At 43.4% G+C, this 16,831-nt stretch overlaps 1 protein-coding gene across 1 annotated transcript in view; it reads right to left on the bottom strand.

The window, feature by feature from the left end:
- Cfap58 (cilia and flagella associated protein 58) overlaps window positions 1-16,831 on the bottom strand; it is a 91,802-nt gene that overhangs the window by 40,787 nt on the left and 34,184 nt on the right. The window contains exons 10-15 of the mRNA XM_047552076.1: window positions 16,297-16,458; window positions 15,359-15,505; window positions 9,777-9,917; window positions 8,223-8,446; window positions 5,255-5,366; window positions 3,094-3,198 (exon numbers count right to left, since the gene is read on the bottom strand). Coding sequence (XP_047408032.1) covers window positions 3,094-3,198; window positions 5,255-5,366; window positions 8,223-8,446; window positions 9,777-9,917; window positions 15,359-15,505; window positions 16,297-16,458 — 891 coding nt within the window. The remainder of the gene's footprint in view (window positions 1-3,093; window positions 3,199-5,254; window positions 5,367-8,222; window positions 8,447-9,776; window positions 9,918-15,358; window positions 15,506-16,296; window positions 16,459-16,831) is intronic.

Below are 16,831 nucleotides of genomic sequence, written 5' to 3'. Positions count from 1 at the left end.
CTTCCAAATTTGAAAGAAAACATAAGCCCATTGACTTTCTGAGTTTGGCTTATTTCACTTAACACAATGCTCTCAAATTCAATCCACGGAACCACCATTTGACCCAGTCATTCCACTGTAGGTTTATAGCCAGAGAACGTAAAGATCAGCATATCACAGTGATGCAGCCACATCAATGTTTATAGCAGCTCAATTCACAAGAGCTAAACTATGGAGCCAACCTAGGTGCCCTTCAACATATGAATGAATAAATAAAATGTGATATATATGTATATATATATGTGATGGAATATTACTCAACCTTAAAGAAGAATGAAATTGTGGCATTTGCCAAATGGATGGAACTAGAGAATAGTATGCTAAGTGAAATAAACCAATCCCAAAGAACCAAAGGTTGAATGTTTTCTCTGATGTGGATGCTAATTCACAATAAGGGGGGTGACTAGGAAAGAACAGAGGTAATCTGGACTATACAGGAGGGGAGTGAAGGGAGGGGAAATGGGCATGGGGGTAGGAATGATAGTAGAATGAATCAGACATTATTACCCTATGTGCATATATGATTACATTACCTGTGTAACTCTACATCATGGACAACCAGATGAATGAGAAGTTACACATGACATGTATTCTACTGTCATATATAACTAATTAGAACAAATTTAAAAAGAAAAAGAAAAAAATTCCATCCTGGGGTGGGGGGGCAGTCTTGTAAAATAATAAAGGCACAATCACCAGGAAGAAATAAAATCTGTAAACCCTGACTCACTATTATGATCCTAATATAAAATGTACTTACAGTTTAAAATGACAGAACTTCAAAGAGAAATAGAGAAATCCTCAAACTTTTTTTCAGTCATTAGGCAGACCAAAAATTGGGAAAAGTCTAAATTAATAAGGTTGTTCTAATAAACAAATATAGAATCCTGACCCTGAACACTTAAAGAGTGTATAACTTTTTCAAACTCTAGGAACAGTTATAAAAACTAACCACTTGGTGTACGCAAAACAAGTCTCAAAAAATTTCAAAGAATCCACATAATACAGACCACAAGGGAAAAAGTAAGAATATGTAAAAGATAACTGAAACACAAACATATTGAGATTCTTAAATGTGTTTTTAATTATTGCAGAAGAAATTGCAGATACTTTTTAAGACTTACTCTCAAAGGAGAAATAATTCTGAAAATAGAAAATGTTTAGAACTAAATGAAAACACCATTTATCAAAACCTATGGGAAGGAACTAAAGAAATTACTTAAAGGATATTTTATAGTCTCAAATGTTTATATTAAAAAAGGAAGGACTGGGAATGAGGTTTAGTGGTAGAACATTTATCTAGCATGCGCAAGGGCCTGGGTTCTCTTCCAGGAAAGAAAGACAGGCAGACAGGGGAGAGGAGGGGAGGGGAGGGAGGGGAGGGAGGGGAGGGAGGGAGGGGAGGGAGGAGAGGGAGGAAGGGAAGGAGGAAGGGAGGGAGGAGGAGAGGAGAGGGGAGACTGAACATTAATGAGTTGGGTGTCAACCTTAAGGTAGAAGAACAGAGTAAACCCAAAGTATGTAGAAGGAACTAAATAATAAAGCTGTATAAAGCCCCAGTGAAACAAGACAAACTCACAAGAGTTTTGACCAATCATGAAGTGTGATTCTTTTCAAAACTTCTAAATGGTGATAACAACAGAAGAGGCAGAACAGTGTAGTGGCAGGAAGTATGGGCTCTGGAGCTGCCTGCCTCAGTTGAATCTCAACCCTGCCCCTTACCAGGGCATGGCCTTGGCACAGTGCCTTGGGCTGCCCTAGAGGAGCCACAGCTCAGACTCTGCACAGCCAGCCCCCTGTTCCCACACACGCCTCGCTTCCCCCTACAGCAAGACCTCCCAGTTGTGTACTCTGACCCGAGTATCTTCATCTCATAATGAAAATGGGTATTATTATCTCCACCTTGCAGAAGGGAAAACTGAGATTTGGATAATATATGTAATTCCCCCCAAATCATGGAACTATCAAGAATTGGGACTGATTCCAAGCGACCTCCCCAACTTACAGTCTGCCCTCTCAACCATTCAGGAAGAGAAGACAAAAATCCCTGGTGGTCTCTCAGCAGGAGGATGGGAAAATCTCTCTTTCAAGATCAAATGTAAAATAGCAGGGGGCAAATCCTGCTTAAAATGTCTCGAAGTCCCTATGCCTACTGGATGATAGGCTTGGGAATGAGAAATACTATGAATAATTTTCATATTTCTTAGACACTATGGGCTAAGCAGAACGCTAACGTTTTTCAACATCCTTTTCACAAGTTCCACTATTATCCCATTATACAGATTAAGAACCATGGGTGCAAACAAGTTAAATTCGAATAGCTACAAATCAGGAGAGGCAGGATTCCCACCCAGGTCATCTGACAGGGCGCTGTCCTTCTTATCCCGGCCAAACTCCTGGGCCCCGACTTCTCGGTCCATCAATTGAGGATGACAATACCCACGCCCGGGACTGTGGAAACGAGACCTGCAGGCCGCCCCCATCCAGCACAGTATCTGGCAGGGGCTAAGCCAGGATGAGGATGAAGAGGGCGGGGCCGAGGGTGAGAGGGGTAGAAGTCACAGAGGTGTTTTCTACAAGGACACAGGCCTGTGGCTCCAGGAAGACTTCCTGCGTCGAGTCTGCAAAGGCAGCTTTCCATCTCCCGCACACAGACCTTCACATGGACGGCTCATGGGTGCGGCACGGGAAGGCTTGTTTTCAAACTCAAAATCACAGCATTTCACATTATAGGAAGATATGAAGGAAAGTATTTAAAAGGATCTGTCAAATAGAACTGTAGGGAAGCGAGGGGGAAAAATGTTCACATTACCCGACCGCAGTGAGTCTAGCCTTGAACTTAATTTTCCAGAATTCTTGAAATATCAGTGATCGCAGCATAAAAGAACAATTAATCAGCCTGCATTTGTTCTCCATGTGTGGGTCACTGTTGCCACCTACAGTTAACCAGGGGGCGTGCAGCCCTGCCGAACCACATCCTCAGGACAGAGTCTTGGAGAAGGCGGCTCTGGGGAAACCGTTTGTTTGCTGAATGCAGAAAATGGCAAATCCTACCTGAAGGAGCAGCTCTTTCTCAACCACCTCTTCGGTCTTGCTGATGAGGCGCTTCTGCAGGGTGTGAATTTTCTGTATCATCTCAAAGGTACTGGGGTCACTGGCCTGTCCGAGGGGAAGAACAAAAACCAGCTGAGAGATCCTCAGTTTCAAAGCACCAAGGTCCCTCCGTAAAATAATTATTGTTTAATTGAGATGTCCTGCAAAGCCGCAGCATCAATATGAAGAGCATTAAAACAAAACAAAGCATAACAGATGGGAGAGCCATAAATACCTGTCCACCCACCCCCTACCCCCCCAAAAAAGAAAGCAGACCACAGTTTTCTTAATGTCTTATCTAAGGCTCTGGTTAGCCAATATATGGGAAATGGATGTGTTGGTTCCACCAATAGGAATAATAAGAATAATGACAGTGACTGTGTATGAGACCTGACTCTGCCACCAGCCAACACTGGGCTGTTTCCTACATCTCATTTTAGCCACACAAGACTGCATTTGTCTTCCCTTCTTACAGATAACATAACTGGGACTCAGAGAAGTTGGGACGTTTGCCAAGATCAGTGAGGGCCAGAGCTGAATTCAGGGCCCACACACCCAGCTCCAAAGGCTCAGAGGCTGTCCCTACCAGCTCTAGATTCCATAGGAATGAGCCAGGGTTCCTTTATTCACTCAGTTTTAGGATTCATTCCCCTTTGGTCACTGTCACCAAGAAGATTCATTACAGTCCCCGATGGGGATGGCTACAGGGTGGGGACTTCTGCTAATAACTGGCAGGGGAACACGGCCATGGTAATTCACTCCAGGATGGAGCTATCAGCCCATAAGGCTCTGATGTCTCTGTGTACAATTTGAACAAGACCTATGGTTACAAATTGATCAATTGTCCTCCAGTCTGTCAGCCAAAGCTCCACTTTCAACCGTTCTGACGTTTTGAATTAATCTAGCAAGCTAAATATTTTTAACTGCCTCCCAGAGTCTCCATTTTCTAATTTTTTTAAATAGAAATTGACATAGAGTTGGAAACTTGGAAGTTCTGCTTGAAAACACACGGAATAAATGAATGCGATGGCAAATGGATTTAAACTCTTCAGCTCCGCTTCCCCAGACAGATCCACACGGTGGCTGAGCTAGGAAACGAGACACCACACTTGGCCTTTGAAGAGGAATAAATGAGGGTCAAAAAAGGAAAATTAAAGAGATGTTGTCGACTCCAACTTTGAGAAGCACCAAGCAATGCCAACTGATACCCCTATATTGAGACTAGATTTGGCACACATTCTCTTGGCAGGACTGGATGTTATTAAAATTCAGGCCTTGTGTTTACATAACAATTTATAATGCATTAGCCTTAATGCTTTTTTTCATTAAAAGGAAAAAATAAAAACGAAAAACAAAAACCTAGTTGGCTGATTTTCCAGCCTGCCCTGATCTTTCTTGTAGCATAGACTTATCTCTCTCAACACCCTCATTGTTCATTTACTGGAATCCCCTTCTGGTACCTACTGCTTGGAACAACTAGGAGAGGGCCCTCTTTTTCTTGAATAAGAGGAGATTGTCTTTAACAGTTCTTTGCAGTACTGGGTCCCCTAGGAACTCATAAAATAACAGATGAAATTGATTGCCCATCTTTACCTCTAGGGCTTGGGCAACGTCCCCAGATCATAAAAGATAGGGTTAGGCTATTATAATGCTAGAACTTTGAAAAGAGAGCTAGTTCACAAAACCATATTTTATGCAAGAAAAAAAAAAAAAAAAGAACACAGAGACCAATGGAAAGATGATTAAGATGCTGGTGGCCAATGTAGCTGAAGGCCATTAGCAGTCCAAGATGGACAGGCAGTTGCAGGATAACTGGAGGCCCACCAACCACTGAATGAGAAACAGAAATGTCAATCGGTGAAGCCAGTTCACAGCTTCCACTGGTCTTTTTTCCGGCTGAAAGGATTTCGTTCCAGACTTTTAAAACAATACTCAAATGAATTCAAATGAAGCATCTGGTTCTGGAACAACCCAATTTGCACTACAGCCAGGCTTACATTCTAGGTGACAATTTGCAGAGCATTAAATTACAGGGCACTTCTTAATTGTGCTTCTGGTTAGAAGCCTTCAGCGGGGTAGGAGTGAAGATGGCAGGTGGGGGAAACGCTCGTCCTGGTGTTACCTCAAGCTTCCTCCACCTGTGCACGTTCATCGGGTTCTCCAGTTCCTCCTCCAGGGCTCGGCATCGGGTCCTCTCCTTCAAGAATTCTCTTTGCGTGTGAAAAAACTCCTGCCTGGAAAACACAAACTCTGTTTTGCAAAGAAATTCTCTGCCCATTTGATATCTTTCTCTCCCTCCCCCTCTCTCTCTCTCTCTGTCCCTCAACTACACCCCTAGTCTTTTTTCATTTTTTATTTGAGCAGGGTCTTGATGAGAGTCTCACCAAGTTACCCAGACTCATCCAAAATTTGCAATCTTTCTCCCTCAGCCTCCCGAGTCTCTGGTATCACAGGCATGTGCCACTGTACCCGGCTGGACATCATCTCTTTAATACATACATACGACAGCTTATGTAAAAAGTCAGAATTCGGGAGACTTCTGTGAACACTGAGACGGGCCTCTCAAATCTAGTCAAGATGTAAATGACATCAGTTCTGCAGGGCTCAAGAATTGCCTTAGCTTTAAACAACAAGAAAAATGTGCCGGGGGCTGGGGAGATGGCTCAGCTGGTAGAGTGCTTGCCTCGCAAGCACAAGGCCCTGAGTTCAATCCCCAGTACTGCAAAAAAAAAAAAAAAAAAAAGTGCCAGGCTTCAGAATATTGATTCTGAATCTTCATGGAATTTGGAAGGATGTGGAATGAATGAGGTGCTGAGGTGATTGACGAGAGTTTTAGTACACTTTTCAATGCTTCTGAATGTCATTACAGTATAGTGAATGAGCACACATCCCCCAACAGAGCTATGGAGGCACAGGGGACCACCAGGACTGTTGTGTGTGGGACTCACCCAGGGAGCTCTCACAACATCCCTTTGCCTGAACCCAATTCCCAGAGGGATTCTGCTGTGTCCAGATTGAGGCAGGGCTCGGACTTCATGGGGTTTAAAGTCCTGCTGGTCATATTCCTGTGCAGCCAGGACCAGGAGACACCAAGTCAGGCATTGCGAGGATCTTTTACCTGACATTCCCCAACTGTAGGACCCAGGTGGCTGAAAAAGCCCCAGGCACCAGCTCTGGCTCAAACTTGCAAAAGTTTCAGGAATCTCTAGTTCATAGGGCTGTGCTACAGCCATCCTCGGTATCCTGTGAGCTAGCTGTCACCCTATCAACCAGAAGTTTGGTTGAGAAGAGGAGAAGCAGCAAGTACTTGCATTGACAAGAGCAATGAGGACATTAATATCTGTCCTTGTCTGCTGTGGGTGTGCAGATCACCAATACTAAGCCATCTCTCACTTAATTGCTCCATTTAAACCAATAATGCAACTGCACCTCATTAGCAAGACAAACCATTCGAAATAACTGCATGAGGTTCACAAGATAGGGAGCTTACAATGAAAAGCATATTTTTAACACTTCAATTCTCTAGGGTATCATTGGAAGAGGAGGGAAAAATGTTAGCTGCCATATTTGATGACTTGCTTTCTACCAGACTCTGTGCCAGGCACATTACATTTCTTTTCATATTTTATTGTAACTACAAGTACAAAGCTCAGAGAAGTTTAGTGATTTTCCCAAGGTCACACAGCTTGTCTCTGGCGAGGCTGAGATTAGAATTCATGCCTGCTTGCTCCCAATCTGTATCAAGTTGTCCTCTCATTGAAGAAAAATAAAATCCATTGCCCACAAACTAGCAATATTGAATAGAAATGGGTAAAAGTTGGTCCTCTACGGGTGTCATCAAAAGAACTCATGGTTGACAAGTTCAGAGATTGTCCTGGAGATCCTTCAATAGCTACTTGGAATGAACCCGTTTGTCTCTGAAACGTCAGTGGTAGTAAAGGTATGAGTGATTTTCTAAGCCCTTCTTTATATTTCTTTTCTGCACTTCCCACATTTTCTACAAAGAATTTGTACTACTTGCATCATCTGAAATACAAGCAATTCTTAAAAAGAAAAAAAAAAGTATTGATCCATCCCTGATTGTGGCAGACTTGCTATTCCTGAATATATTCCATATCTAAATATCAAAACTATCATCTAATTCAGTTAAATTAAGAAGCAGATCCAAACTGTGTCCTTATCCAGAGTGGTCAAGGAGACTTCGTCTACAAGCCCATGGGGAATATGGACAGCTACTGGGAAAAGACCAGTACTACAGTTACACTTATAAAACACAGCAGTGTTTTCCCCAAGGTAAAGTAGATCTCAGGCAACCCCAGATTTTAAAAAAAGACGAAGATGCACTAAGCTAAAGTAAAGCTGCAGAAGATAAATCAAGAATGAGACAGAAAATCTGACCGCCTTCTAAGGAAACAGATTTTCAAATAGTGATAGAATTAAATTTTCCACCCACCTCTTTTCATCCCATATATAATTCCAAGAAAAAAGCCTGCAAGTTACCCGGATGAAATTTAAATATTGCTGCTCCCCCTCCTACGCACTACATTATTAAAGAAATTCAGAAGAGTTCATTGGGGGAGAAATTTTTCTGAATCATAAGTAGTTAGTGTTTGTGATTTGACTTGAAATGTCCTTTTTAAAAATCCAGAATCATTTTTTAAGTAACTTTTTTTTTTTTGGTACCAGGGGCACTTTACCATTGAGCCACAACCCCAGCCCTTTTTTATATTTCCTTTAGAGACAGGGTCTCGCTTGAGTTGCTTAGGGCCTCGCTAAATTGCTGAGGCTGGTTTTGAACTCGCGATCTTCCTGCCTCAGCCTCCCGTGCCGCTGGGATTACAGGCATGCGCACCTTTTTGCACTTGCAAAAACCCCCCTGAAAGAAAACAAGTTCATTTTCATCCCCTAACATGGGCACAACGTCAGGTGGATGGAAAAGTTGTGCTCCTTCCTGGCTGATAATTTCATTATACAGAATCCATTTATCCAATTCATTTGATAAAGACTTTCAATGACCAGCAATCATGAACTCAAGGTTACTGCAGAAGTTCGCGGCAGAGCGCCACGGCCCTGCCCGGGGTCTCCTGTACCTGAGCTCCTCCACGTTAGCCACGCTCCTGGCGAGAATGCCCTTCTCCCGGCGAAGCTTCTTGATCTCAAGTTTGAGGATTCGCATGTCCTCCACCCTCTGGTTGTACTGACTTTCGCCTTTGTTCATCACCGACTGCTGGATCTTGATCTTCTCGTAGAGCAAAGCTAACTCATCGTTGCGCCGAACAAGCTGAGACCCCAGGATGTCCCTCTCGCTGATGACCTAGGAAGGAGGGGAAGGGCCACTGGGAATGGGCAAGTGGCTTTTCATTCTGGCCACTGCCTTCAATCAGTCCACGAATATCTAGCAAATGCCCAGGTCCAGCCGCGGGAGCTGGACGCTGGAATCACCTGCTAAACCGTCCACACTGGAGTCCTCCCACTAGAGTTTGGGGTCCCTTTGAAAAGAGAAACCACGTGCAAAAAATAATCCGTAATGATGGCAGTAACTCAAGGATCCAAAAATTCTTGGTCCACGGGTGGATCATTTTGTTTGATGGTTTATTTTATCCAACCCATTTGTTATTTTTTGTTTGTTTTGTTTTGGTATTAGGGGTTGAACCCAGGAGACTTTACCACTGGACTATATTCCCAACCCTTTTTATTTTGAATTTTGAGACAGCCTTGCTTGGTTACCCAGGCTGGCATGAAAGTTGCAATCCCCTGGCCTCTGACTCTCAAGTAGCTCCAACCCATTTGCTTTTTTTTTTTTTTTTTAATTTGTTCTAATTAGTTATACCTGACAGTAGAGTTCATTTATGCATGTTGGCAAATCATACATAAATGGATATTATTTCTCATTTTTCTAATTGAATCTGTCGTACAATCACATCAGTCATGAGATAATGTCTGTTTCACTCAATTATCCTTCCTACCCCCATACCCCTTCCCCTCCCTTCACTCCCCTCTACCTAAAGTAACTATTCTTCCTAGTGCACCCCGCCCAGTCTATTGTGAATTAGCATGTGCATATCAGAGGAAACATTCAGCCTGTTTTACTGGGTTTGGCTTATTTCGCTTAGCATGTTATTCTCCAACACCATCCATTTACCAGCAAATGTCATAATTTCATTCTTTTATAAAGCTGACTAATATTCCAGCTTATATGTACGCCACATTTTCTTTATCCATTCCATCTGTTGAAGGACACCTAGGTTGGTTCCATAGTTTAGCCATTGTGAGTTGAGCTGATGTCTCCATTTAAATGGTCTTTCCAAGTTCCACCACTTCTTACTGTCTTGTAGGGACTAACTTCTCTCTACTAGGTCCTTGACATCATTTAAGTTTCTAACCCCCAAACTCCGCATTGAGTTTCTATCTCCCCAATTGGGTAATTATTAATTGTACTTACATAGGAGTGCCTGATGCCTAAGAAGTGCTCAGAAATACGAGCCCATCAAACTAGTGATTATGTCATCGTTGATCAACACAAGATGGGCCTCTGCTGCTGACCTCCTGATAGGGCTGACATTGCTTAGAGAGGACAGAGCAGTCAAAAAAATTTGGATGGCGCGCCTGAGACTGCTCAGGAGAGTCTGATGAGGAGGTCCTACCTGGTCTAACTCCTTCTTCTGCCTCAAGCGTTCTCCGTCGGCCTCGGCAATGATTCGCAGGAGTTTTCTCTCCTCCGCCTCTTGCTTTTCAATGAAGTGTTTGGTCTCCAGGGCTTGTTGCCTCAGCTTCTGCAGCTCGGCCTGACAAAGAGTAAAAGGTGTGAACCAATTTCCTTTGGCAGCAGCACAAACCAGGACTACCGGACCCGGACTTAGATGCAGAGTTACGCTTCTTACGCTTTCTTCACTCGGTGATGTCTCACTGAGCATCATTTGATCACTCGCCCAAGCCCAACAAGTCTGCGACACACCAACACACACATGCATGCAGGGGCACCGGCAAGGAAACAGCAATGCCCATGACGGTGACCAGGTTTTTCGGTGAGTTGTGCCCTTGAGGGGTTCCTCTGGCTTGTCTGCGTATATGTAACTTCATTGGTATTCAGCAGCACTACATCTCTCACCAGGAGAATTCACTAAGAACAGAGCAGAGGAGGATGCAGGGGTGAGGACAGGGGAGGAGGCTTCCTGTACTAGTACCTGTAATGGTCCAAACCCCACTAGTATGTTCACTGCAAAGAAAAAGCTCATTGCAAGCGAAAATGAAATTAGTCAAAGATCATTTGAACTACTGCTATATGTCTATCTAATGGAAGCAGCCTGGTGAGAGAGAAGGGATGTCCAGGTATAAAAAGATATGAATCTTAGTCCTGAGATATTTCCGACCCAGATGAGAGGATAAGATAGACAAACATTATGCAAATATTAAATAGCCCGGGCAATAATTTTTCAGTATCTTTTTTTTTAAGTCATGCAATAAATGGATATCACAGGAGGTCAAAAGAAAAGTCATCCCTGAACGGGGTTGGTCAGGGACACATTCTCAGAGAGCGCACACCTGAGTCTGGCCCTTGAGCTTGTATGGAAATCACAGGAATGATGGGGGAGAGGTGCTATGGACTGTTAATCTATAAAAGAGAGATTCTTCTCATTGAAGGACAACCCACTTCTATTCCACAAGTATGTTGTGACTACAATACCCTGGGCACAGGCACGATGCTGCACATTTTGCAAACTTCTATCTCCATTTTACAAATACAATCACCGAGACAAAAAAGCAAATAACTGGCCCAAGTGCACACAACTAGTGAGGAGCAGAGCTGAGATTCCAACGAGGTGCTTTTGATGCCAAGGCCTGTGTTCCCTCTACTGTCACCACCCCATGGTTTCCAATGAAGTCGGAAGATGAATAAGACCAAGGATCCAGCGCCCACTGGAGATAATCAACAGAGTCAACAGGGTGAGCATGCCATTATCCTGAGTGACAAAGACATGAGAAAACACGGGAAGGAGTTTTCACTTCTGCATGGAGTTTAGAGGGAAGAACCAGTCAGGTCCCTAGCGGTTGGCAGACACCACCCAAGTGGAGAGGTGGTGGGGTGAGGGAGGCATCCAGTAGTCGGGCTGTGGGAGCGAAGGAGGCAAACCATGAAGCCACATCCCCTGTAGCTGGTGTGGAGTACCAGGTAGGGACTGGCAGGAGGTGAGCCTGGGAAGCAGCCGGACTGGACTGGGAAGGCTTTGCACGCCATGCACAGGACAGAGCACACACTGAGGAACCAAAATGTGTCATGCCCAGCTGGGAAGGACAAGTGGTTACACTGGCCAATCAAATGAGAAGATGCTTTGCTAGCCCCCATGCCTGGGCTCACAAGAGAGGTGACAAGATGACATTAAGTCTTCAATGTGTCAGTTGCTTGCAGGTTGCCAGATGGCAGTGAAAAACTTACAATTTTTTCCTTCAAGTAAATATTGGAACCTGCCCCACCCCCCCACACACAAACACACATCCAGAAAGGTCACCACGATGACAGACAACTCCATGCTTACACATGCCTGTGAACCAGTCCAACGCAGGTCAAGGTCTACCTCTAACACATGAGCGCCAAGAGTCATGCACACCACCCTTGAGCCTACCCAGACAGCAAAGATACCAAGCTCCCAGCAAGTGATGTGTGGTGTGACAAATTAAATGCAACCACGGGGTTTCTTTTATGACATTTTGTTTGTTCATTCATGAAATATGTTTTGGTCTAGGGATAAGCAAAAGGAAATGCTTATTGAGAAAAGATCTAGTCTAGTATTTACCACTGACGGGGATTGCCTGATAGGAAAGTCAGGGAAGAGCCAGCCTGTTTCTGTAATCATTTAAGGTGACAGCAGAGACAGCAATAAAATACCTGTTTGGCTCCTGCTTCCTTTAATAAAACTTTTATTTTCCCATACCTGCAACACTCACTTCTCTGTTCCTAAGTGCTAAGAGCTGATCAGAATCCATCAGCAGAACAAAATGAAACCCCTGTTATATTAAAATGCAATCAACAGTGTGTAAAAGTATCTGTCTGGAATGTAAAACCGTTCGTGCGTTTGGCATTGCTGGGTGCTTTTTTCATAATATATCAAAATTCCGAGTGGTCTCCTTATGTCATAAATTCATGGGCTGTAAACAAGATGTGGCATTAGACGCTGGCAGCAAATGTGAACATCAACAAAATACCTTGGGCCTAATACATTTAGCAGTTATAAATCTGAGCTGTCTCAAGCAGGAAAGATGGGAAGGACTGCTGTGCACCCAAAAGCACATCTAGCAGCATCTTGGAAGGGACCTGAGGTTTCTGCACCCATCAAAGTGTTACCGGTGGCCGGAAATTGTAATGAGATGGTGGGATACCCCCCTCAGTCACTGCCCCTGCGATGGTACGATTGGTGGCAGGTGTTTATGGACTACATGCCATCTCATTTGGCTTGGGGCATAAAGCATATCTCAAGAGCTCCCCTTGCAAGAACCTCACCCACTCCTACATGGACCATCTGAAGCCTTCTGGCCACAGAGGAAGTAGGTTGTCTCTCTTTCTCTCCCCCACCACCCTGCCTCAGATAACAGCTCCCCATTTCTGTCTTGTTACAGAGTTCACTAAGGGAAAGGATGTGGGGCCCTGAAGTCAGGCCCTACTGTGGTTCTGAGCTCTAGACTCAAGAGAATTTGCTGTTGAATTATTCAACAAGAATCAAAGTGCTGTCAGATAGATGTGTGGGATGATTGGGAAGTGAGAAGACAGAATCAGGGACCTGTTAGGGCTAGAAGACAGATACTGCAAACAAGATGGCCCCCTCGGTGCTGACGAAACAAGACTGAGCCAGACTGGACACGGGGAGGCGGACGCAGAAACATCTACAGAGAACTATTGACGTCCCGTCGTGATCATATGTTGACAATGTCCAGAATCCTGAGAAGTCCAAAGAACCCAGCAGCAACTGAAAACAGAATTTCATAAGGAGCAAAACTTTTCACTTCAGGAGGATTAATGAGGGTGAGGGTGACCTACTATGACAATTGTCTGTCTACTGGCTTGGAGTAGAAAATTAGGTTGTCCTGTCAAGAGGCATCTCATGGCCTAGCAATCAGGATAGGGCTGGTCCCTCCAGCAGGGATTATGCACACACTACACTTTGTAGACCTCATAAAAATAAGATGAATGTCTCATGGAGCAAAGTTACTAGAAAATCAGTTCCCCCACCCCACCCCACCCAGGGTGTTGGTTTGCAAACTTCAGATGCATGAAATCCAGAGACCTGTGTAGAATGTGATTCAAATTTTTAAGCTGAAAAAGTCAAGAGGCTGAAACTCAACATTTGAGCTGTCATATTTTTCTAAAGAATGTCAAACAGGCTTAATGATAGGGCAAAATTATCCAGTCGGAGCACCACTGCAAGTCACCCTTGGATAACCTCAAATAATAAATCAGGTGGGCATCCTTCCTCTGTTCACCATTCATGCCTTAATGGGTAATGCTGGGAGGAAAAGCATCCAGCTCCATAATAAGGCAAAGCCTATAACCAGTGACCCAAAGCCATCCTAACCAGGGATACCCATCTGGAGCTCACCCTCCAGAGCAGAAACCTTTTAATCACCCTTCAGGTCTACCAGTTACCAACTCTGCTGGTCCACAGCCATACAACAGTACCCTGTTGCCCTTTATTTTATTTTATTATGATATTTCTTTGGCGCTCTGTGTATAGAAGCCTGTTGGTAGAGGGCATAAATGAAACAAGTATTAACTCACATCAAACTCTAAAGAATTGAAAAGTATTGGTCTTTTGTACAGGAATCACTTATTCTAGAGCAGGATTTTACGGAAGGCAATTAATTCCACCCTGGACTGTGCTATAGGTAGTAGTTAATCTTTTGAATAGAGCATCATTTGGGAAGCAGAGATGCGAATCAATCTCATCCTCCAAGAGAAAGAGATGATTCACCAAATGGATTACATGGAAGCCTTGCTAATGTGGTCCATGAGGCCCCTGGTGAAGCAAGGTTTATAATGAGATCCTTCTGATTCATTCAGCAACAAATAAACCCCAGCCCACTGCAAGCTCCAGGGGGGACAAATTGCTCCCATAAAACTGTTTTTAAACAGGGGGATAAAAGCAAAGACTTAGGAGAGTTTCAAGTTTTAGAATATATATTTCTTTATATGCAAATTAAATTTAATGCAGAATTTTTTATTCTTTTTCTATATTAAGTTGGAGTTGGGGAAATGAAAGTCTCAGGTAAATATATCAACGACCATGTCTTTTTTTATAATTTAATGCAGTAGTTCTATTTCATGAAACCTACCATTAGGTTGCCAAAACCCACCCATTATCAGATTGAGAGTGTGTATTTCTATCTGGTATCCTAGAATCAAGGAAATGTGATATTAAATCTGTTCAATGCTAGATTTACATTTTTAAGATAAGAACTGTATTTGAAAGCTAATATATGCAAAAATGGAAAGGAAATGACGTCAGGATTAGTGACGTGCACAGTGAAACATATTTGGTGAGAGGGTTCGAAATGGTGTAACTATTTGGTACGTTTTCTCAGAAAGAGTTCTTATATTAGGTTAGTAGAAACAGAATGTTCTACACTGGAAGGTTTGAAGGATGTGTCCTAGTAAGATCTATGGAGACAGGTGGTCCCTGGAGGAACAGCAGCAAAATTCTAAGACCCATGAGGAAAGGGAATAGGAACCTGGCTGGGAGCAAACCAGACGAGGACAGAGCCCTCACACTCACACCCGGTAATTAATGACACTACAGGCAGAAAACTCACATGCACACGGAGAAACACAACCTGGAGCAGAGAGACAAGCTGTCATCTTATAGAAGGGCCCCGGAGGAGTCGGTGAGGGCTGGGCGAGAGCACAGGGCTGGCCCAGGGCTGCAGATGCAAAGGGGTGTGGGATTTGTGAGCTCAAGGACTTATTAGGCACCCGGGCATCTTCTCTTTCCACGGATGAGGACAGCCAGCTGCTCCTGCATCTGTGCCCTTCCCTTCCCCTCTTCCACTGCAAGCCCTGACCAGGGGATCGCAGGCTCATCCCCCTGATGCCTCTTGGGGTAGGCAGAGGAAACTGGCAGCTAGGACCACCGGCAGCCTGGGTTGTCACGCCCGCCCCTTGCTGCCTTCAGTGAGGCGGAGACGGTCTCCTGTGGGTCAGTGGACCACCAGTCCATCGCGTCTATCATAAGGTCTGTACCTTCAGTGTCTCCTTCTCCTTTTCTATTCTCTGCTGTTCTAGATTCAGCTTCACAAGCACGGACTCTTTGGCAGAGATTTCTTCTTTCAGTTGATCTACCTGATGGGTCATAATCTTTAACTTTCTCTTCATTTCTGTTATTTCATCCTAACCCCCAAAAACATAAATAAATAAAAGGAGAAAGTGAATTAAATAGACATCACCATCTCTATGGAAGTTCAAGACAAAGAAAAAACACAAAACTAAACAAAAAAAATGTTTAACGCAGCACCTGTATCTCAAGGTAATACTCCAATCTATATATAACTTCTAAAAAGAAAAAAAAATTTTAAATAAATAAATAAAATTTTTTAAAAATTTTAAAAATTAAGAGCCTCCAAGGGACATTCTCTCAAAACAAAGGTCTCTTGACCCATTATGGTGGGCTCTTTGTATCTTAAATGTCCATCCACCTCAAAGTAGATCATAGCAATGACTCAAAATAGTCTCATGAGACATTTACAAAGAATACATAATGAATATCTCTCTCACATACTCACACACACACACACACACACACCCTTTATTTCTCTCTTTATTAAAGGAACTGGAAGCACAAAAAAACATTATAGCTAAAATATTTCAAAGCAAAACTCTGTGATTAAATGACAAGAGTGTGCTACCACCCTCTGACTCTCGATGGCCATTAGCAGTTTTAAAAATAAAAGAGAGGAGGAGGGGAATCCTATACAATAATTAAAAGAAGGACCATGATCTCCATATCCTAGGAAGCTCTATCATTTCCATTGCAAACCACCTGACAGTTCTGTATAAATCAGCCTTCTTTTCCAGGTGAATTGCTTCTTAACCTAGTCTTAACTCCCGCCACAGGGCACCAGAACCTCTCTTAACCCAGGTAGGCAGGAGTCAAAGTACAAAGATCTAAATACATTCTTTACCTGCGCTTCAACCAGGTTTTTGCTGTACAGGTTCCGGTCTGACCTCACAGCTTCATATAGGTTCTGCTGCTGTTTTAACTTAGTCTCCGATTCAGCAATTTTTTTCCTATAGTCGAAAATCTGCATTTCACGGATTTTTATGTCTTCCATGTTCATGAGGACCTGGAGGAAACAGAAGTGTAGGAATAGGGTTGAACAGCCCGTCTGTGCTTATGGACTTGGGACAAATGGAGTATTTTATCGAAGGGTGGCTGGTGGAGATGCCATCAATCAGAAACTGTCTGCGACAATCATCATGGCAACACAACACAGAAATCCCGCCCAGCTGATTAGGTGCAAACATACATCATCTTCCCTATGCTGCCATTCTGCTCAATTATAAAGGCGTAACACAGTTATTTTGTGATCACAAGAAAGAATGAAAAAGAAGGATAAATTCTTTCAATTCTGGAAAGGCTTTCCTGATGACTCCACCTGCCAAAAAAGAAAAGAAGAGGGAAAAAAAACAAAAACAAAAAACCCACAGGCTTACACA

The sequence above is a fragment of the Sciurus carolinensis genome, chromosome 5 (assembly GCF_902686445.1).
Source record: "Sciurus carolinensis chromosome 5, mSciCar1.2, whole genome shotgun sequence".
NCBI lineage: Eukaryota > Metazoa > Chordata > Mammalia > Rodentia > Sciuridae > Sciurus > Sciurus carolinensis.
The sequence above is the reverse complement of the archived record's forward strand: the minus strand, read 5'-3'. Positions and strand labels throughout refer to the sequence as shown.